This window comes from Carassius gibelio, chromosome B2 (assembly GCF_023724105.1).
Source record: "Carassius gibelio isolate Cgi1373 ecotype wild population from Czech Republic chromosome B2, carGib1.2-hapl.c, whole genome shotgun sequence".
Taxonomy (NCBI): Eukaryota; Metazoa; Chordata; class Actinopteri; order Cypriniformes; family Cyprinidae; genus Carassius; species Carassius gibelio.
In genome coordinates, this window is record NC_068397.1 from 31,519,927 (window position 1) to 31,544,940 (window position 25,014).

The 25,014-nt window shown below is 35.8% G+C and overlaps 1 protein-coding gene across 2 annotated transcripts in view; it reads left to right on the forward strand.

The window, feature by feature from the left end:
• The window catches only part of LOC127951405 (receptor-type tyrosine-protein phosphatase mu), a 142,864-nt gene that overhangs the window by 22,407 nt on the left and 95,443 nt on the right, over positions 1 to 25,014 (forward strand). For both annotated transcript variants that reach the window (XM_052549280.1, XM_052549279.1), the window contains exon 2: positions 18,824 to 18,946. In XM_052549280.1, coding sequence (XP_052405240.1) covers positions 18,824 to 18,946 — 123 coding nt within the window. The remainder of the gene's footprint in view (positions 1 to 18,823; positions 18,947 to 25,014) is intronic.

Genomic DNA, 25,014 nt, shown 5'->3' on the forward strand with positions numbered 1-25,014 from the left:
TTGACTCTCCTGGTGGCCGCTTTTACCAAAATCCTAATCTCTCGAGTCTCTGCTGAGTTTTAGACCACAGTCCACCGGTACACTGCCAAAAACTGATCTTCTCACTCGTATGTGTCTTGTTTTCTAGCAGCAATATCTACACATACTAGAATCAAGATGCATTTACTCCACAGCTAAGATTTTGTCTTGTTAAAAAAAAAAATCTACATTTTGTTAGTTTTTGATTAAAAATAGCTAAAATATCTGCCATTGGGGCAGGATTTTTTTTTTTTTAGTCAGTCCTTCACCTGACGAGGATTTACTCTGAGCTGTGACGTTACACTAATTATTAATCAGTCGTGACAGATGGAGTGAAGACAAACACAATACACTTCACTTAAAACACTCCAGGTTTACAATTACAATCAATAAACAGATTTAATTGCTTTCCAGTACAAATATCTAAACATCAATTCACATATATTTAAAATGAGTCCCGTTTTTCTGACAAAGTAATCACACTTAAGTGACTTTATGCTTAAAACAAGAACAAATATCTGCCAATGGAGTCAGAAAAATAAATGTGAAAAAGAATAAGAAATGTATATTTGATTGACAATAGTGTATGATAATAATAATAACCATTATAAGAATATCCAACATTAATTTGAGTTATATCATAAAACTATTTACAATAATAATAAATGTATAATATAAAATAAATTTATTAAATTCCAAATATTATTATTTTGTTTATATATCAGAGTTAGAAATTATTTTATTTATTTTAATTAAAATATTGTAAATTACGTCCTATATATATATATATATATATATTAATTAAATAAATTTATTTGAATAATGAATAATGAATTCCCGGTGATGTTATGAAACATCTGCATGCGTCCTTCTGAAGAGAAGCCTAAACCTCGCTCAGATGTAATCATTTCATATTCTACAGTGGATCTGTTTTTATCCTCCAGAGCTGGAAGCAGAAGGTGACTCTGAATATTCATAATCATCTCTAAAAGCAGGAGAGATGCAGTGCACTGTTCTGGTTCGTTATTGAAGACGTAAACCTGCGGCTCTCGGCTCAGACGTGAGTTTAGATGTTGCAAGCAGCAGAAGTTTGGAGATCTTGTGTTTTCTCATCAGCACAGAAACAGCACATCTGACCTAAAACCTGTCATTAAGAGTGATTCCCTGATGAATCCCCACAGCAAACATCAGCGGTTCACTGAAAAACAATTAACTACCAATCAAGATGTGTTTAATTCACAGGTAATATGACTCCTGCTCACAACTGCTTTTCATTTGATTTCTTTCTCTGCTTTTGTGGTGTGTTCTTTAAGCAACATACTACACTTAAAAAAAGCCTTTTCTTCAGATTTAATTAGATAAATAGGCATTTAGTTTCTGAAATGAATGAAAGCAGGTTTCTGTAGGCCGTGTGCTGTTATGATGGAATAGTTGATGGGAAATCAGGTCAAAAGTCTTCAGACGGCTGTGGGATTTAATAATTAAGGATATTGATGAGGCTGTGGACGGCTGGGCAGCCTGCCTTTGTTTAACACACAATTAATTCATGCCAGCGACTCTTTAAATGTGAAACAACTCGGGTGCGGAGCGCTGTTTGTCATGTTTCCTTCCGTCATCAATTAAACGCTCGACGAAGCTCTGAAATCCACTGAACATGAGCTGGAAAAACAGACCAGAACCGCTCCACGGTAGAGAAAAAAACATTAAAAAATATATATATTTCAGACATTTCTGACTGTAGTGTAGATAGAAGAAGTGTTTGGTTTACACTTGCACATTGAATAACTGCTCAGATCATTTTCATATACACCAAGTCCACATTATTGATCCAGATGAATCCATCACCCGTTCCAGAGCGGGAATCAGGTAACTCGGATGGGATAAATGGACTTTGCTGTGTTTGCTGGATTGGGTTCCACAGATAACGTGATTTCCGCTTCACTCACTCATGAAAAATTACCCCAGCTTTTCATTTTCTCCAAACTCGTTTCATAATCCTCCAAAGTGTGCGTCTGACGCTCAACCTTGAGTTATTCCCTCTCGCTCGGAGCCGAGAGAACAAGAGGAATTTGTTCCAGATCTTAAAACAACAAGGCGTGTTAATGGTCTTGTTTATTGCGATGATCAAACATAATGAGCGTCCCAGCTGAAGATCAACCCTCAGCGGACGCCTTTCCTACAAACCAGACTCAGACTCTATCCAGCGAGAGAGGAAACAGATACCGTTCTCTGTTTGGTGTGTGTTCTGCTGGATTCCAGAGATTCTGGGCAGATTAATGTGAGGCTGAAGTTGCTTTGAAACTGTAGTTTGTCAAACTAATGACTGCTCAGAACATAAAGCAGTTCAACTTACTGTAAACTGTACAAGAAGTAGTAATCAGATACTGTACGTGATCGTGACAGCAGCTAATACTGAAGTATTCGTCATTGGGAGTGGCCTTTGGCTCTTTAGCCAATCACAAACACTCTTTACCTGTCAATCATTCTGTACATTCAGGTTTTCTTGCATTGGATTGGCTGGTGTGTCTTTAGAGGGCGGGATTTCATAAAGTTTCACAATTCTAATTTTAAGGTTGTAGATGAAACTAATATTCTCTCAAAAGCACCAGTTTTGAAAATATAAAAAAAAGGATTAAACATAGACAGGAACGTTATTCCATTTTGTTTGCGATAATATTTACGTTTTCCCCAGATATCAGCAAATAATTAATTCAAACGACATGCCTGCAAGTATTTTAAGAGTCAAAGGGCGTGGCCTGCAGTTCTTCAGCCAATCACCAACAACCTCTGTGTGTCAGTCACTTTTGATTGGCTGAGGTGTCTATTGAGGGCGGGGCTTCATAGAGTCAGCATGAATTAATTGAGCATTAGAATTTAAATTCATAATTTAATCACAGCTGTCTTTTGCAGGATTTTTGAATCGGATTTAGTGTGCCTGCAACTTACAGATAAATGTACAGAATTTAGTTGATATATAATCTGGTCTGAAGCCTGAACCAGTGGAGGTTCATTAACTGGGCTGACCGGATCCTTGCGTTTCCCTCACAGTGTTTTCTTCTGCTGTGTTCGTTACGGTCGGTTCAGTCCCGATCGAACCGCAGAGGGACGCGGAGGAGGGCAACTTCTGAAGCAAAGCCATATCGAACGTACACCTCATAGAGAATCAATTCACATCCAGATAAACACTGCTGGATTCATCATATCAGGCAGAACACAAACACACATGGCCCTCATCAGAGCGTCGGATGCATGCGCTTATGTCAGAAGGACACACTAAAGGAATTGGTCTTGAGCTTCCAGTGCTATTAATGACTGCTTTTGTGCGCCAGGGTCACACATGTGCTGCTGGATGAGTTATTTACAGTATTTACAGTACAGTACAGTACTGAGGTGTGTTACGTCACGAGCAGTTCGAAGGTGTTCTGTTGTTCTCCTCAGGGATCTTCTGGAAGATTTCATTGTCTGTGTCTCTGCTGCGCGGGAAAGATTCGATCGCCCCTCCTGCTTGTTTTTTATTGTCTGAATTGAAGCCGTGTCTGTGACTCATTCATTGACACGAGCACAGAGAGTCTGCTCTCCCACCTCATCAGCATTCAGGAGCCGAACTGGAGAGATGGGAATAATGACCAGACGGACCCGTGAATCCGGCTCAAATCAGCCTCATCAGAACGTCCACTTAACCAAACTGTTCAGCACCGCCAAAACATAGCATTTTCTCCTTTGAGAAATTGTCACAATTTTCTCTCCATTTTTGAATGACACCATTTTGAGATGGAAAGGTGCTTCTTCTAGACGCCTCTCGCTCGACTTTATTCACTTGATGTTAAAACACGTTCCAGGACTGCAACTAAAATACTCTCAAAGCAACAATTCTGATGATGCTTTAAAACTAGAAAAAGACTTGGAGAGCTTTAATTGCATCTTTGCATCTAAGATTTTTGCTTTGCAACTGCAATGCTGTACCAGGTGCGCTACCGAGCAAGTTTACTATGTCAGAAAAGCCACATACGTGGAGCTGGTTATGCGACGCAAATGACAAAATTCCATGTTCCATCTTCGTTTGATTGTGAAGGGTAGAAATGCTGACGATATATACTATGTAAGTTCTCATGCTGACCATATAGCTGATTTATTTAATTCATTGTTATGAGAACTTAACAGCTAACATAGCACTTGTTTATATGATTTTGAAGCATGCAAGTAATGATTGAGTAAAAATCTCATCACCGGCATTAGCACAGGCCTTTCCCTTTACTAAAAAACACCTTAAACAGGACTTAATTCCTTTTTTTTTTCTGATCTATGCCTAAGCAAAGCATGTTGGGAATTCGAAATCCTATGCCCACTTTCAGTCAGTGCAATGTAAAATATTCATGTAGCCCCAACACAAATAGTTCAAGTTAACATTTTGCAAATGTCATTTCATTTATTTGTAATAAAATTGAGTGCAAATGAAATTTTTTGATGACATTATTATTATTTATTTTTTTGAGTGAAAAAAAAAAAAGTCTTTGGTGTTTTACTGCCACCAGTGGTCATTTCAGCCGGAAACTGGAGTGAATTGTGCATATAGGTGTGTATTTGGAGTTTTTGCACTTAGAGTTTGCATATTGTGCATCTTTTAGTTCTCCATGAGAATCTTCAGTGATGTCTGCACATCAGCTTCTAAATAATCATTTAAAGTTAGCATTTAAAGTCATTGGGCTTCTACGTGTTCTATTTTAGCAGCTGGTGACCTGGATTCATTCACTTGAGCTGAGTTTATTGTGTGTTTTAGCAGATAATGTCCATCATCTCTCTCTCTCTCTCTCTCTCTCTCTCTCTCTCTCTCTCTGCTTTGACACGTTTCAGCCAGCGGGCCAGATTATCCGTCTAAATCTGTGGGCCGACTGCTCCATTTCAGCATCCGATCGATCGCAGCGAGAGCGACGGCTTGATTGATGATGATATAGTGATTGATTGGTTAAATCCTCTCCACTTCAAAGTGCCCAAACGGACAGTATATATACATGCGATTTAGAGCGAGAGCTGCTCGATAGGAGCTGCCAATAGTGAGGTGAAATAAGAGAAGGAGAGGAGAGAGTCACGGGCCCCTGAGGGCCGCTCGAGCAGAGGTGGCAGAGAGACAGGGCTGGCAGCGCTTTAAATTACCTGAGATTGACTGGTGGCGGCGTCGTCTTCAGGGAAAGACGAGGCGTTTGTTAGCGGCTACCCGAATGGATCGAGTGGCGCTCTGTCCTGGCGGACGATGAAGACCGGTAATTGCTGGATTGGCAGAGAGAGACAGAAGTGAGCTGTCTTGCTGTCTGCTGCCTACAGAGGCACACTCATAAGGGAGTGCTCTACATAGACAGAACCCGTCATGTGAAGACTCAACTCGACGATTGATCCCAATGGAGTCTGACGAGAGCGTGCGGCTAACATAATGATACCATACTCATAAAAATACACAGCACTCTCACATATTCGTCTGTTTATAATTAGATCAGACTTTTTTTAGAGATATGTTTCGGTTCTGAGTGCATTATGAGGTTATAATATTCTCTGCTGTGTTGTTTGTTTTTATTCAGCTGGTTGCTGTGAATCTTGTTTGCTCTAGCTTAGAACAAAACTATAACCGAGTATAATAGACTTTTCACTTGCAACAAAACTGACAGCATTTAAATCTCCTTACAGAATAAAAAAGACCAGTGATTAAATGTATATTAAATGAAAATTTAAATTTACATTTCTTAATCGAACAAAACCGATTGACACTTTTTATCTCTTAATTTAACAAAATGAATACATTTGAATCTCTTAATCGAACAAAACTGACGGATGTTTGAATCTCTTAATCGAACAAAACTGACGGATGTTTGAATCTTTTAATTGAACAAAACTGACGGATGTTTGAATCTCTTAATCGAACTAAACTTACTGATGTTTGAATCTCTTAATCGAACTAAACTTACTGATGTTTGAATCTCTTAATCGAACAAAACTGACTGATGTTTGAATCTTTTAATCGAACAAAACTGACTGATGTTTGAATCTTTTAATTGAACAAAACTGACTGTTTGAATCTTTTAATTGAACAAAACTGACGGATGTTTGAATCTCTTAATCGAACAAAACTGACGGATGTTTGAATCTCTTAATCGAACAAAACTGACTGATGTTTGAATCTCTTAATCGAACAAAACTGACTGATGTTTGAATCTCTTAATCGAACAAAACTGACTGATGTTTGAATCTTTTAATCGAACTAAACTGACTGATGTTTGAATCTTTTAATCGAACTAAACTGACGGATGTTTGAATCTCTTAATCAAACTAAACTGACGGATGTTTGAATCTCTTAATCGAACTAAACTGACTGATGTTTGAATCTTTTAATCGAACAAAACTGACGGATGTTTGAATCTCTTAATCGAACTAAACTGACTGATGTTTGAATCTTTTAATCGAACTAAACTGACGGATGTTTGAATCTCTTAATCGAACTAAACTGACGGATGTTTGAATCTCTTAATCGAACTAAACTGACGGATGTTTGAATCTCTTAATCGAACTAAACTTACTGATGTTTGAATCTTTTAATTGAACAAAACTGACGGATGTTTGAATCTTTTAATCGAACAAAACTGACTGATGTTTGAATCTCTTAATCGAACTAAACTGACGGATGTTTGAATCTCTTAATCGAACTAAACTTACTGATGTTTGAATCTTTTAATTGAACAAAACTGACGGATGTTTGAATCTCTTAATCGAACTAAACTGACTGATGTTTGAATCTCTTAATCGAACTAAACTGACTTGTTTGAATCTCTTAATCGAACAAAACTGACTTGTTTGAATCTCTTAATCGAACTAAACTGACGGATGTTTGAATCTCTTAATCGAACTAAACTTACTGATGTTTGAATCTTTTAATCGAACAAAACTGACGGATGTTTGAATCTCTTAATCGAACTAAACTGACTGATGTTTGAATCTCTTAATCGAACTAAACTGACGGATGTTTGAATCTCTTAATCGAACTAAACTGACGGATGTTTGAATCTCTTAATCGAACTAAACTGACGGATGTTTGAATCTCTTAATCGAACTAAACTTACTGATGTTTGAATCTTTTAATTGAACAAAACTGACGGATGTTTGAATCTCTTAATCGAACTAAACTGACTGATGTTTGAATCTCTTAATCGAACTAAACTGACTGATGTTTGAATCTTTTAATTGAACAAAACTGACGGATGTTTGAATCTCTTAATCGAACAAAACTGACGGATGTTTGAATCTCTTAATCGAACAAAACTGACTGATGTTTGAATCTCTTAATCGAACTAAACTGACGGATGTTTGAATCTTTTAATCGAACAAAACTGACTGATGTTTGAATCTCTTAATCGAACAAAACTGACTGATGTTTGAATCTCTTAATCGAACAAAACTGACTGATGTTTGAATCTTTTAATCGAACAAAACTGACTGATGTTTGAATCTCTTAATCGAACAAAACTGACTGATGTTTGAATCTTTTAATCGAACAAAACTGACTGATGTTTGAATCTCTTAATCGAACAAAACTGACTGATGTTTGAATCTCTTAATCGAACAAAACTGACTGATGTTTGAATCTTTTAATCGAACAAAACTGACTGATGTTTGAATCTCTTAATCGAACTAAACTGACGGATGTTTGAATCTCTTAATCGAACAAAACTTACTGATGTTTGAATCTCTTAATCGAACTAAACTTACTGATGTTTGAATCTTTTAATTGAACAAAACTGACTGATGTTTGAATCTCTTAATCGAACTAAACTGACGGATGTTTGAATCTCTTAATCGAACAAAACTGACTGATGTTTGAATCTCTTAATTGAACTAAACTTACTGATGTTTGAATCTTTTAATTGAACAAAACTGACTGATGTTTGAATCTCTTAATCGAACTAAACTTACTGATGTTTGAATCTTTTAATTGAACAAAACTGACGGATGTTTGAATCTCTTAATCGAACAAAACTGACTGATGTTTGAATCTCTTAATCGAACTAAACTTACTGATGTTTGAATCTTTTAATTGAACAAAACTGACTGATGTTTGAATCTCTTAATCGAACTAAACTGACTGATGTTTGAATCTCTTAATCGAACTAAACTTACTGATGTTTGAATCTTTTAATTGAACAAAACTGACTGATGTTTGAATCTTTTAACTGAACTTAATGACATACGTTTGAAACACTTAATCTAAAAAAACTGACCAATGTGTAAATCTCTTAATCAAGCAAAACCAAACAATATTTGAATCTCTTAATTGAACAATACAAACCTTGAATCAACAAACAGAACTAACAATTGTTGCTACATGTGTGACTGCATCATATAATAACTATTAATTAATAATATTGATAGTTCATCGTCTAGCTGACTACGTCTTGTATTATTATTATTTTTTTTATTTTTTCAAAAATCCTGTCAAACGTGCACAAACTACTAGCTACTACTAAATATTGTAGAAACATAATTTTCTGTAAAGTTGCTTTGTAAAGATTTGTATTGTAAAAAGCGCTATATAAATAAACTTGAATTGAATTGAAAAACAGACGTTAGAAAATCTTAATCAAACAAAACCGTCTGATGTTTAAATCTCGTAATTGAACAAAACCAAACCACATTTGAATCTCTTGGCCAAACAAAACTGATTTAATCTCTTCACAGAACAAAACCAATAAATGTTTGAATCTCTTACTGTTTGAATCTCCTAACTGAACAAAATCTGCTGATGTTTGAATGTCTTGACCAAAATAAAACTGACCAATGCTTAAATCTCTGAACTGAACAAAATCTGCTGCTTTGAAACCATGTGTATTGTGCAAGGTGCTTTAGAGATTTGACTCGACGTGAATCCTGGGATTGATTTCTCCATTAGAGATGCATGTGGTGCTGTCAGGAGTGATCCTGCTGTCTGCCTTCACATCAGGAGCCTGTGTGTCGTCTATGTAGGGAGCTGACTAGATTAACAAGAGCTTGTGTACGCTGATATACGCTGCTGCTGCTTTAATTACATTCATAACAGGGACATTAATTTGCTGTAATTGGACGCTTTTGACCTTCAGCCGGGTCGACTCATCCATTTTATTATTTCCCCTTCTAGTTTTGTTTATGGCTATATTGATTTAGAGCAAAATGTTCCACACACACACACACAAACACACACACACACACACACACACACACACACACAGATGAGGCATATAAATGGAATCATACAGCAGAGGATCGTTGATTAAAGTAATATTGGTCTGCAAATGATTGTTAAACCACTGATTATGCTGATCTATAACTGTGGAAGAAAACAATATGACTGCAGAAAGACTCTCATTTTTCATGCTGGAATATAACTACGTGTGCGTGTTTATGCAGCTATAGGGATCCCAAAAAGATGCATTTGAAGCATTAAATATCCAATCACACAGGTTTATGATGCACATCACCTCACTATCCTTAACCAATCAAGCTTAAGGAAAGACTACAGCAGTATATTATGAGTTTGAGCCGCTTCCAGTGTGAAAAGATTCATTGATTATATTGGGATCAGTGCTGTTTGAACGAACTGTGATGTGCTGCTCTGATTCAGTCCAGACACAGATGATACAAATAATACAATTGCTTCATATATAAAGTAAATATTGGGTCTCGTTCACTAGCTGTGAATGCATTTGTGCATGAAATCTCTGCATAAATATTGATTTGTTTACATTTTTTAAATGCATTTGGTAATGCATTTTATCTAAAGTGTTGAACTGAAGGTGTACATTTGATTAGTTCATGCATTTACTGGGAATCAAATCCTATACTCTACTTTTTGAGCTATAGAGGAACGTTTTTTACAGTAAAAATCTAAACAAAATCTAAACACATTAAGATGACATTTATACTCATTTAATCTACAGAAGGCTGTTTGGGCATGTTTTATGCAAGTTCATTATCATTCAACTCGAAATGTATAACACTTCATGTTACACAGTAAAATTTTTATACAACTTTTATTTATACTTAATTTCATGTTTAATTCAGTGCGTTTTTAATTGTATTGATTTGTTTTGCCTTTTTTAACTCAATCTAACAGATAAATTATTTTATTTAAAAGGTATAAACTTATTTAACTTATACATTTTTAGAAAAAGAAAATACCTAACTATCACTGGAGCAGATAATAAGGAAGTATAATAATAATAATAAATTAAATTAAATTAAAATAAATTTGATAAAAAAAAATTATAAATAAGAATTAGCCATCAATTCAACAAAATGGTTGACATTGAGATTGTGATCGTTGAATTTTTACTAGCAATTTCTAAGCAAAGTGAACATAATTTACAAATTTGTCCATGGACATTTTTAGGCAAACATTTCTTCTGTGCCAATTTTTTTTTTTTTAAATATATAATAATCCATGTAATTATTATTAAATGAGCCAGTGTTTTGGGGTTTGATGTGATACATCCTCAGTTGTGTGTGTGTGTGTGTGTGTGTGTGTGTCTCCAGCACTGTGTTCTCCTGAGATCTTTCCCCAGCGTGGTCAAATGCTGAAAGTTTACTTTTGTTCCTCCTGCAATAACAAAAGGCCTTTTAAGTCTGACTGGAAAATCTTTAGGAGAAATTGGCTCCTCTATCGAGGGGCGGTCGTATCGATTCTCGCCCCTGGCTGGCGCTGCTAAAAAGATGGATAGATTTGTGTGAGTGTGTGCTTCTGAAGAGCATTGTGTGTTCTCCAACGCTTTAAAAACCCATGCGACGACGTGTGAGGCGTTCATGAGCTCGGCTGACGGGGACAAATGCGTCTGAGTCTCTCCGTGTGTCTGCTTTGCTGTCGGAGTAAATGAAGTCTTTTTAAAGCGGTTCCTGCGCTGACATGCACAGGCCTTGTCAATTACTTGGCTTGTCTTGCCTCGTTAGCCTCACAGTTTACCTGATGCTTCTGTGGAGAGGCGCTCGAAGGGTCGTGTTGCTTTAGATAATTGCTTCACTGTCTTTACTCGCCGTCTGCTGAGAGTCTCTAAAGTCAAACACACACTACACGCCTCTGTTTGTGATCCCCAACACACTAACAGCACGCAAATGACTTAATTCTGAGCGCATTCTAAGGGTTGCATTCTAAATGTTCATATCAGATGTTATTACATTACTCAAAATAAAATACAATATAGAAAAAATAACTTTTCATTTTCAGCTAGTTGCAAGCATTTTTAATTTAGTTTAACTTGATGCACTAAAACAACTAAAGCTGAAATAAAGAATACAGCTTTATAGACAACATCCATCCATCTCTCCATCCATCCCTCATCCTTCCCTCCATCCATCCCTCATCCATCCCTCCATCCATCTCTCCATCCATCATCCCTCCATCCATCCGTCCATCCATGCCTCCATCCCTCCCTCATCATTCCCTCCATCCATCCCTCATCCATCCCTTCATACATCCCTTCATACATCCCTCCATCCATTTCTCCATCCGTCCATCCATCCCTCCATCCGTCCATCCATCCCTCCATCCATCCCTCATCCATCCCTCATCCATCCCTTCATACATCCCTCCATCCATTTCTCCATCCGTCCATCCATCCCTCCATCCGTCCATCCATCCCTCCATCCATCCCTCATCCATCCCTCCATCCATCCCTCCCTCCCTCCCAAAATTTATAATTTAACTAAAATCAATCCAAAATAATTAAACATAAAGAAAAAGTCAAATTAAAATATTTTATTTAATTTTATTATAGCATTTCAATGTTGTCAAAGTAAAACTGTGTGTTTAAAAACTATTTAGATATATTCAGAAAAATCTGAACTAATTAAAATAACAAACAGAAAAAATTAATTTAAAATATTAATAAAAACTAATAATGTCTGAATAATGCTAAAATAAACGTGTGTTAAAAACTATTTATATGTAAGAAATGGTAATATTTGTTTATATAAAATTAAATGAAATCAGAAAATACAAAAATAAAAACACAAAATTACTAAAACTTAAAAATTGAATGAAGGTGGAAAATACAAAAATAAAACACTTAAAATGAATAATTAGTTAATGGGTTTTGATTTTGTATGTTTTTGCACAATCGTTACTAATATAATCTCAGTGTATTATAATGGTCTGTGCTTGTTATTATGGCAATAAAGGTCAAATATGATTGTGATTTATTTCTTTTTTCCAGCAGAATCAGTAAGTTGCTGGTGTTCTGTGAGTGTTGTATTCAAGCGAGACGTTAATGGATTGGTTTATCTGGCTCTTCTTAATGGCCTTTAATAGAATGCGCTCTTTCTGACAGAAACACAGATTCTTTTGAATGCAGGATTCTTCTGTTCTGATTTTCCGTGTCGTGTTTGACTCCCTGCTGCTAAACGCTGAAATAATGCATTAGCATTTCATTTCAAGGACAAAAGGGGCTCCGTCTGCGAAAACACGTCCCTGTTTGCCAGATTGAGTTTGAGACTCCTGCACAAAGGTGCAACCGGCTGTTTACCGATAAATAATTGTATCAGGACTCGGATGAGGAGGAATTAAACCCCGGGGCCTTTTCAGGGTCCCAGACCGAATCCAATCAATCAATCAATAACGGCTCTAACAGATAACACCAATACAGAATGTTAATTAAGCACACCTGAACACCAGAAACGAGCGTTTCGACTCTTTCTGGGAGATAATGCCATTATCAGAGCTCAGAGAAAGTGTGTTTCATCCATCATTCCCGCTCTGCAACAAACACATGATTTATTCGGCTGGAGAAGCTGCTCTACATATTGATAAATGCTTTTGATACGAAGTTTGATACGAAGTGATTTGGTTCTTCAGAGCAGATATCAGACGCTTTACTAGCAGAACTCGTTTAATCACTGCTGCAGCCTAAACGAATCATCCGTCATATCTTTATTAAATAATGGGCTATATAGTATTATTATATATTATTAAATTACATATTTATATGTGTGTGTGTGTGTGTGTGTGTGTCTGTACAAAGAAACTTTTTTTATGTTTATACACATACAATATACTGTATATTGCTGTTCAAAATTTTTCATTCAGATTTTTTTTTCTCAAAAAATACTCCTGCTCACCAAAGCTGCATTTATTTGATTATTAAAAAATAATAGTAATAATAAAAAAGTAATATTGTAAAATATAAGAATTTTAAAAAAGGTTTTCTATTTTAATATACTTTAGTTTATTTCATGTCATGCAAAGCTGAATTTTCAATAATAATAATAATATTTACAATAATAATATTTACATATGAACACTAGAGGCAGTAAAACTCTGACAACTTTTATTCACACTAAATATGATTTGCATGTCCATAGTTTCGATTAATAAATAAATAAATTAATAATTAATAATTTCCACACAATTACTTGAGGAATATTAAGTTCTGAATTAGAAACAATTTGAACATGCTGCGAGATTTGACCCTTATACTTTTCAATGTGTTCAGACACACACACAGCTTTGAGCCGACATGATTGGCTGAGCTGAACTTTATGCAAATGAGCAGTGACATGATTTGGTGTCTACTGTACCAATGAGAGTGCAAATAGAGGTCACGTGATCTAATGCTTAATAAAGCACAGCTGATTATATAACGGTGTAAAGTTAATAGAATAGTAAATTAAATAGACTTTAAAATCAATGATCATTCTGTTATTAATTACTCATCATCATCATAATCGTCGTTACAAACCTGTCTCTGCTGAACTGAGAAGAAGAACTCTGGCAACCAAACACGATTGGAGCCCAAAATACCTTCGTTTGTTGAACAGAAGGAAGTCACACAGGCTTAAATGAGTAATTAATGAAAGAATGATGATTTGGGGGTGAAATATCTTTTGAAGTTTAGCTTATTATTAGCTGTACTTTATTTTTAATCACAAATAAACCTTCAGGGTGGATGATGACACGTTTCGCCTTCAGTTAAATCTGTCATATTTTGTTTGAGGAACAGGTTGAAACTTTATCTAAAAATCTTTTATATCAGGCTGGATAAACTATTTAAAAAAATCTCATATCTCTTTATATTTAATATTTTAATTGTACATTTTTAATTTGTTTAATTTTTACATTTTTGTAAAAAATGTTTTTTTTTTTTTTATTGTTTTAAATTTTATTATTAGATTTTTGTATAATATTGCATTTGAATTTGATACTTCATTATTTTTTAGTTATTTAAATAAAACCTGAATGCATAAATGCCATAAATGATCATTTATATTATATTATATTATATTATATTATATTATATTATATTATATTATATTATATTATATTATATTATATTATATTATATTATATTTATAGCAATACCAAACGGCTCCAAGGAATGAGACAACAGTTCCCAAGTCTCATGTTGATGATGTCAAAGGTCATGCGTCTATTATTATTATTATTAATTATTGTTATTTATTATTATTATTATTATTATCTGCTGGAATCTCGTCAAATGACCCAAATGCAGAATCAGGATTACTGAAGGCAGTTTTTCCTCCTCGTCCCTCCGCAGCTCCATCAGAATATCAAATGTGTGCTGTGTGTTCGGATGCGCAGAACAATCGAGAGCAAACACTGATTGAATCCAGTCGGCCCCGGGCCCCTGGAGTATGAGACTTATGCACATTTCTAGAAACAAACACATTTGAGAAGCGCAAACACAGATGATCAATGGGCCGACATGAAGAGTGTGTTTGAGCAGATATGAGAGATGAGCCACGTGTGAAGTGTTCAGGAGAGGCTTCGTGTCACAGGTTTGATTTGCATTTGTCTTTTTGATGTATGACTCCACATATTAAGCAGCAGTAACCTGCTTTCTGTCCCAAGTGAAGAATCGTGTGTTTCTTACGGAGGATTTCCGCCCACACGAGTCGCTTCGACTGTAAACACAGCAGATCACGCATCAAACAATGCTTTTTACTGTTTTGTCTTGGTTTTCAAAGAAAGAAATTAATTACAAAACACACAGTCACACAGTTTGTGAAAGCTGACACTCAAACAGCAGAAACACACACCGGATCTACAGGATCTTACACTAATTCACAGACTTACTGAAATTCAACACTTTTTACAAAACACGGCACATTATTCTCTGTGTAACACACACAAATATAACAGGAAGTGTCTTGATTTTCTTTCTCAAACACAAGCAATCAAAACTCCACACTAATTCATCCCTAACAACTACTTTTAATTTATAGTAATTTATAAGTCTAAACAGTGTTTTTTTTTTTTTTTTTTTACTGTTCATTTTAGTTGAAGTTAAACCAAAAACATATAAGTAATGTTTCTTTCTATATATATATACAGGTGCTGGTCATATAATTAGAATATCATCAAAAAGTTTATTTTATTTAATTAATTCCATTCAAAAAGTGAAACTTGTTTATTATTTTCATTCATTACATGCAGACTGATATATTTCAAATGTTTATTTCTTTTAATTCTGATGATTATAACTGACAACTAAGGAAAATCCCAAATTCAGAATTCTTGAAGCACTGGCTCCAGCTGCAGTCCACTCTTTGTGAATCTCCCCCACATTTCTGAATGGGTTTTATTTCACAATCCTCTCCAGGCTGCGGTTATCTCTATTGCTTGTACACTTGTTTCTTCCACATCTTCTCCTTCCCTTCTCCTCTCTATTAATGTGCTTGGACACAGAGCTCTGAACACCAGCCTCTTTTGCAATGACCTTTTGTGTCTTGTCCTCCTTGTGCAAGGTGTCACTGGTCGTCTTTTGGACAACTGTCAGGTCAGCAGTCTTCCCCATGATTGTGTAGCCTACAGAACTAGACTGAGAGACCATTTAAAGGCTTTGCAGGTGTTTTGAGTTAATTAGCTGATTAGAGTGTGGCACCAGGTGTCTTCAATATTGAACCTTTTCACAATATTTGAATTTTCTGAGATACTGAATTTGGGATTTTCCTTCGTTCTCAGTTAGAATCATCAAAATTAAAAGAAATAAACATTTGGAATACATCATTCCGTGTGTAATGAATGAATATAATATACAAGTTTCACTTTTTTTAATGGAATTAGTGAAATCAACTTTTTTATGATATTCTAATTATATGACCAGCACCTGTGTGTGTGTGTGTGTGTGTGTGTGTATATATAAACTAGAATTTTTAAACTAAGAGTAAGTTTCTCTCTCTCTGTGTGTCTCTCTCTGTCTCTGTCTCTCTCTCTCTCTCTGTCTCTCTCTCTCTCTCTCTCTCTCTCTCTCTCTCTGTCTGTCTGTCTCTCTCTCTCTCTCTCTCTCTCTCTCCTCTGTACTGTTCGCTCTGGAGAGCTACTGTCAGAGCGGCTCTTTCAAGGCTGCTTGTCTCTATTGTCACCTCCAGTGTCTCCTGACACGCACAGAATAGAAGATGATCTCGTTCTCTTCTCAGCGCTCACTGAATCTGCCGTTCTCTCACTCGTGTAAGCGGACAAAGGCCCGAATATATCATCAGATAACAGTTACTGCATGAATCTGCAGGAAGACAATGGAGTATATCTGTCATCAGTGAAGCAGAGGCTTTAAAACATCACACACACTAACAGCCTGACGACTGAATCACACACTGACTGTATATATATATATATATCAGCAGCTGAACACACACACACACACACACTCTCTCTCTCTCTCTCTCTCTCTCACACACACACACACACATTCTCTCTCTCACACACACACTCAGTCATTACGCTTCAAGAGTGATTGATCAGATCTGGCATGTAAAAGGTGTTTTTCTGCTTTTCTTGTTTATGCAAGCATTATTGTCCATTTGTGCGCAGAGGAAGGTTTGTGTGTGTGTGTTAAATGGGTGTTTGGTTGCTGATTTGTGTGTGTGTAGCAGTTCCTGTGTTGATTTACAGTGAGTGTGCGAGCACTGCGTCCTGAAATATTCATTTATTTCACCATTATTTTCCATTTGCTCTGGAGTGCACAGAACTTTTGGCCTTGCGTCGGCTCGTTCAGATGCACTCAGAATAAATCTCAGCGCTGCGCTCGTAAGAGACGGGGCTAAAAGTGTGCCAATAATCGTTTCCTCGCACCTGTTCATTTCTGTTTACCCATAATTACAGCCTTGAACAATAATTTCACTCGGAAGCTGGTCGTAGTTCTGCAGAGGTCCATCAGTCACGGCCGTGCTCCAATTAAACTTCTGAATTTACAGTCAAAGATGCTTAAATTCAAGAGCAGTTTTATTCTTTTAGGGCTGTGTGTTTATAGTTGTAAAGCACTTTCAATTTATGCTGTGTTATATCAATAAATCTGACTTTGACATTCATGCACAGCAAGACTTTTACATTAAAGCTGAAGTTTGGATGTTTAAAGCAGCTGGTTAGTTGCACTGCAACGAAATGATGTTTTTCCTCAGTGTTTCTCTATTATTTTCCTTAGATAATGTCTAAACATTATTAACGCATGCACAATCTGTAGACTATTTTCACATTACAGGCCCATTTGGATTTGAAGAATCATCAAAACTCAATGTTTTCCCAACTTTTCAGCTTTAGATAAAAAAAAAAGTGATCAGTTTTTCATGCTGCAGTGGTTCATCAATTGGCATACATATTCCTGTTCATCAACCAAATTCAGTCCAAAAGTGTGTGAGAAATGGGGAAAAGGCTAAATTTATTTCAACATTTTTGGCATTAATATAACTCCACATACAATTTTTACAATTTTTTTTATTTTATTTTTTACACATACCCACAAACACAATTTGTTTTATTTTTAAAGATATACATATTAAAAACCTATTGTAAAAAAACAAACAAACAATAAAATAAATAAATACATTTAGTTCCCTCACTAAAAACTTAGTTTTAATGACGTTTCTCTTCCAGGTCAAAATGCACCTGAATGCGTTAGTAGGGTTAAATCAAGATACTTTTTTTTTAATCCAGAGATTTTTGCTCAAAACAAGAGTAATAAAATATCTGCCAATGAGGACAGAAAAAATATTTTCACTTTGAATTAAGTTTATTTTTCTGACCACATTGGCAGATGTTTGTTCTTGCTTTAAGCATTAACTCAAAAGATGCAATATCTTATAAAGACATTTTGATTCTACAGTAAATGTATCTTGATTCAAGAACACTTAGATATTGGTACTGGAAAACAATAACCCTAACCCTAACCCTAAATTAAAATAAAATGATAACTTTGCAGTGTGCAATAGATAGTTTGATATCAAACTCTTTCCAAACCATGGTTGAGTCCGTCTGGTTGGGATGTCCAACAAAAAACATCAGCGTTTGAAACTCAAAGAGCCACAGAATCCTTTACATGTTAATGTGCTGGTAAAGACAGCTCCTCTGTTTATTCTCACCGGTTTATTGCAGAAATTAAAAGTGCAGATGTCGGTCGGCGTTGTGTGTCCCGTGAGGAGAATTAAGATGAATGAGAGCTGACGGCAGATGATGTGAAGGGGAAGTCTGGTCGCACGCCGCTGTGAAATGAATCACATTTATGCTCGCTGGCGCGGCGGCAGCCCAGTGTTTAATGATGATAGAGTTTGGACACTTCATTTCTGTCATTGTGAAATTGGTATGCGGCGCAGCTAATGATGGTAATATATGTGTTGTGCCGCGCGTTCGCTTCAAATTGCTCTCCATCTCGGTTTAAGCGCTGCTGTTGTTTGGCATATTGCATTACAAGCGGCCGCATCATGACGGAAAGAAGCGAGGAGGAGGAATCTCTCATTTCCAGGCATGGTAATTGGAAAAGCGCTGATAATATAAATGTCTTTCCTTTTTTTGCAGGAGATTGTGACTTTAAGAAGCCCTTCTCATCCTGCGGATACACCCAAGGACGAGACGATGAGCTGGACTGGGAGCAGATGGACACCAGTGAAAGGCCTTCGATGGACCCATGGGTGCCGTCAGGTGAGACCTGTGCATTGATCAATCACTGATCCATTAATGGAGGTTCATGCTTGATTGTGGTTTGCTGATCATCTGTACTGATCTGTACTGTAGGGTCAAGGTCAAGCTTCTCAATGGGCCTCTTCACCTGGAACTGTCTGAAAATGTACATTTTGAATTTTAACTATTTTTTGCTTTATCAGAATTGGGAGAAAAATGGTGGAATTTTTCACATTTGCTATGTGAACACACATAAAAAACACTGACATGATTTGGATATGTTAAAGGTCGAAATATAAAAAGTAACACTTGGCGATCAAAAGTGACAGTGGGAAAAAAATGCTAATAAAAATTGTAGAAATATTGCATAGTGTCATACAATCCCCTCAGAATTCTAAATAATAATATGAAAAAAAAACATTAAATTTTCCTTTGGGAAAAAAAGTCTTTGTTCCCTTTTGACCATGAAAGTACCAAGAATGATCCAAAAAATGATGAAAAGTTTCGTGTATTTCTTCTCAAAACAAGAATAATAAAATATCTGCCAATGTGGTTGGAAAAAACAAACTTACTTTCTCTTTAAATTTAATAAAGTTTATTTGTGATGGGTCTTAGAATAATAAACCCCAACTGCAAAATGTTTTTTTTTTATGATTATATCTCTTAGAAAAATGGTGTTAATGTGAATTTTCTAAGTTTTGTTCCCTTAATAAAAACGATGTATTTTGAAGATATTTTTATGAATCTCTTCTGGATCAAAATGGGCATGAATCCATTATGAAGATTAAATTGAGATGCATTTGCTTGAAGCAAAAAGGCTTAAGAAATTAAGGTTTATTCTATGTCTAATTTATCAAAATTAAGTAATTATTTGCATAAAACAAGAATAATAAAATATCTGCCAATGAGGTCAGAAAAACAATCTTGTTTTCTCAATGGCCTCGTGATGGATCTCAGGAGAACTAAAGCAACTCTCGGTCAGTTATTCTTCAGTTAATCCAGGATTCCTCAGCTTGACCATTTAAACCTTTAAAACCATCAAAGCAGACCAGTGCGGTTAATCACATTAGGCTGGTTCAGTTTAAGCGTTTGTTTCAGCAGGGTCACGTTCAGGACAGTCTTCTGGAGCATTTGTCTGGGGTTTTTAATGAATCCCCACGTCTGGGATTTGAACCCGTTCAGTTTTAAGGTTATCCAGGGTTCCTCCGGGTCTTAAAATGCTCTCAAAGTCTCAAAGTAGAAATAAATAGTGTTCATCTGATGATTTGATGCTTTGAATTGATTGGCACGATGCATGATTTCTGAAATATTACGTTTTGTTAGTTTTACATGGACGTCATTGAACATATTTTAGGGTTATTGAGCACTGTTTTCTTGAGGTCACTGATGGTATTTGCTATTTTACTATCCATAATCCTGAAATAATCTCCATCAGTCAGTAGAAATCAGTAGCACGACTGCAGATCACTCTCAGACTGCTTTTATATCTGCTCGTATCTAAATCTTTAGTGGTTTTATGCTGGTAACGGTTGAGCTGTAGGTGGTTTTGATTGCAGAATGATACGGTGTAATCTGCTGGGTTTGGTTTCTTTGAGCTCTTTATTGAGGATTGCTTGAACTCTCTGAGGAGGGAATCATGGGCTGAGATGTTGTGCGATCACTAACGCACTTTATTAGAGAATAAACCCAGCAGAATCAACCCTCGGTCCTCGGAGGAAACTTCCAGCAGTAACCAGCCGGTTATCGCTCACATTACGGTAAAAGCGGCTGGCGCTCGATATCAGCTAATGGAGGAAAGACAGAAGCTCTGGGAATGAATTTTTATATCAAAACAGGCAAATCTATTTTGATGAAAGGGTTTTTCCTCCAGTGGTGGCGTGTTGGAAGTCATTAGGATGCTTTTCCCGTATTTGGAGCGTCTCTCTTTAATGCTGCATTGATCGCCTCTCATTTGATTTGAGACGAAGACTCTGGGACTGACAGCACCTCAGGAATCAGACTAATGGAGACGCCGATCCAGAAGGAATGCATATTGTTTTCCTCATAAATGTGATGCTTAATCGAGCGCTTTGTTTGTGTGTTTTAGCCTGGTAGTGCTGGCCAATATATTGAATATTTGTTTTTTTATTTAATGTGCTTTTTATATTACGATTAAGTTTTGTGAAGATCTTGTCTGCTAGATTAGACGAATGATTCAGTTTAAACCTGTCAGTGTCCTGCAGCACAGAAGCAGTCATCTGTATCACAGTAAAACACATGTTTGATTAGTAATATTCATTGCTAAGAACTTCATCTGAACAACTTTAAAGATGATTTTCTCAATATTTCGTTTTTTTTGCTCCCTCAGATTCCAGATTTTCAAATAGTTGTATCTCAGACAGATATTGTCCTCCTCACAAACCACACATCACTGGAGAGATGATTTATTCAGCTTCAGATGATGTAGAAATCTCAATTTCATAAATATTGACCCTTATGACTGTTTTGTGCTCTTGGGTCATAAATATAACATGAAATCAGGATCATCTCCATTTACTTTAATAATTCATGTTCCTGGACGCACGTTTGTCTGTTCGTCACTGATGCACATAAAACTTTTTGGTAAATCAATATTACTAAAAATCATTACAATTCTGAAAGAGGTTAAAAAGACAGTGATATTATTAGATTTAACTTCACTCACACCACTGATGATTATAGTGTCATTCAGATATTATTATAGTTCTCATATTTAGGGTTAGGGTTAGGGTTCAATTATTTTTCAGTTAAGGTTTTAGTAATATTATCATTATTTTTTGTAGTTTTTGTTTGTTGTCCTTTTATATATTTTTTCATTTTTTTTTACTTTGTTTTAAGTACAACATTTAAACAATATCTTCCTGTTTATGAGAGTAAAGCTGCTTTAGATCAGTCTGTAGTGTATGAAGCACTGTAGAAATAAATGTGACTCGACTGAAGAATATCGATGTGTCAGTAGTCCTCGTGTTGCTCCGTGTGTGTGAGTGTGTGTGAGTGTGTGTGTGTGTCATACACTAGTGATTCTAAAGGAGGTGAAATGAGCTGCTGAGCACAGTGTGTTTCCTCCAGTGGAATTGATTTGTGTCAGAAACCACACACACACACACACACACACACACACACACAGTCATCCGCACTCTAACACTCTCTCTCTCTCTCTCTCTCTCTCTCACACACACACACACACACACACACTCACACACACACACACACACAGTCATCCGCACTCTAACACTCTCTCTCTCTCTCTCTCTCTCTCTACACACACACACACACACACACACACACACACACACACACAGTCATCTGCACTCTAACACTCTCTCTCTCTCTCTCTCTCTCTCTCTCTCTCTCTCTCTCTCTCACACACACACACACACACACAGAGGAGATCCCTCACAAACAAAACAAATCTCATTCTCTCTTTTAGTTAAAATATCAATGCATTCTTCAAAAAAATGATTCAACTCATCTTTTTTTTTTTTTTTTTAAGAAAATTTTTCAATTTACATTTGTGAAATGGTAAAAGAAATACTCTTAAAAACATATTTAAAAACTCTTATGTTTCTTTTGAGATAAATGACTCTTAAATCTCTATTTACAAAATTTCTCTTGATAAATCTTTTTTTTATAGAATTTCTAAAAGTTTGACCTTTTTTTCAGCTGGTTTCACACATAATCTTTCCTCATCACACAGTTTGTGAAAGCGGTCACTCAAACAGCAGAAACACACACCAGATCTACAGGATCACACACTAATTCACAGACTTTGACTCGTGACACTTTTTGCAGAACACAACACTCAAATGTGTATGTGCAGGAATTAATATTAAGGCAATGGTGTTCACAACTGTTTGCTTTTGACATATATTTGTGATATTTTAACTGCAATGCTTCATTTTGATAGAGATTTAGCATTTTGTGTGCAGTTCTTGGATTCGTGTGTCAAGTTTTGTAATAAAATAGGCAAAGATTTGAAAAGGTGTGTAAGCAAACCTGACAGAAATCCTGAATATTCGTCTCTCCAGATCAAAAGCAGTGAAATCCATATTTCTTCCTAATCTAATGAAGTCAGATCTGAGATGTGATGTGTTTTCAGCTCCTCATGAACTGATGAAGTGTTGTGTGTAGAGCAGGTCGAGCGAAGAGACGTTTATTCTGTGGTGAAGAGCGAAGGAGAGCAGGAATTACATCAGAGCTTCAATCACACGACACGCGTCTCTCAGGAATCCGTCGTTAGCATCAGGCCACAACACACTAATTATGTTTGTGCTGAGAGAAAGTCAAACAGGACAGAAACCAGCCGTTATATGATTATAGGACAGAAGATAGTGTCCTTCTGCTTCACTCAGATGATAAAAACCTCTTGGAGAAAGAGGATAGCAAAAATAAAGCCTGTTTTTGGAGTAGAAGCACACCCAGAAGTTTGGGGTTGATACGATTCTTCTTCAAAACAGAGCTGCATTTATTGAATCAAAATACAGTAAAAATTGTGAAATATTATTCTAATGTAAATCAGCTGTTTTCTGTGTGAATCTGTGTTAAAGTGTAATGTATTTCTGTGATGCTCCGCTGTATTTTCAGCATCATTCCTCCAGTCTCCAGTGAAATCATTCTGATTTGTTATTTTACTGTATTCTTGAACAAATAAAATTGAAGCCTTAGAAGAACCTTATTTCTAAAACATTAAAAAATCTTCATTATTAGTAATACGTGTCTATATATAATATTTAATAATGATATATAATAATTTAATAACATCATAAAAAAAGAAAGTGAAAGTGACGTGAAAGATAACTTATGCTTCTTGTCTTACTGTAATTCTACTGTATTTCCCCGTAGACTCATCTAGATATTAAATTATTGGCAAAAAATGATAAATTTTTTTTGATTTTTCTAATTCCAGTTAATCAATCTGCACTTGGGTTATTTTGAGTAGGTTTTAGGAATAAGGCAGCCAGCTAACACATGATAACATGATAAAAAACAACTAATAAACTCTTCATATAATAACCCAAATGTGTTTTTCTGTTCTCAGTGTTTGACTGGCAAACTCCTCACATGACTCTGAATTAATTAACAGCGTTCACGGTGACTTTACGCTGGATAATGTCATTAAAGCGTGCTGGCCAATTAGCCGACAGACAGAAAAGTTTATGAAAGTTCTTCGGCTTTCATTCGCCAGACAGTTCTTTCCGTCCTCATCGTCAGAGTCAGACTAAAGCAGGCCGGCTCATTGGCCATTATTTTCCTCTCCCAGCGAGAGCGTGTTTGATTGGGGCACAATGTGAGAACAGGCTTGTCTACACTGACATTTGAGAGGCGCCGCCGGGCCTTTTCTCGGGCTTTGACCTCGCCGGGTTTTATTAGCAAATGAGACCTGGAGGGTTTGAGTTTAAAGAGCGGCCCCTTCCCTCGCGTTTCTGCCACATAATGATTTTCACAGGGTCCAGGACCTGAGTGTGAACAGAATAATGAGCCCCAGTCATTACTGGAAATTACAGCCGTCGCTCGCAGCGTTAGGGATGTAAGAGAGGAGATTTCTGATAATTATACAGCTCAGATTAATCATCTACACCTAGATGCTGATTCAATTCACTTTAAATCAGGGATTCCCAAACTTTGTTGTCAGCCGAACCATTTTGACCTGAAATATTTACCTACTATATATACACGACCGTTTTCTGCTCACCAATGATGCATTTATTTCTTCAAATAAACAGTAAAACCGTGAAATATTATTACAGTTTAAAGTAAATGATTACAATGTGAATGCAATTCTGGGACGCAAAGCTAAAATATATATATATATTTCTCAAAATTAAAAAAAAAATTATCATGTACATTTTAAATAATGATTTAATTATTAATTTTAATGGCATCTAGTTTGGGAAACAATGTTTCAAGTTACATGTATTTGGTTAATATTTATTCAACTAAATGTTAATTTATTTAAACATTTAATAAAATAGTTATTTGGATATTCACCATTAATTTACTTAATGAAATAATAAACAATATATTTCTTAAACTAAATATTAATTGAAAATAAATAAATATATTTATTTGGA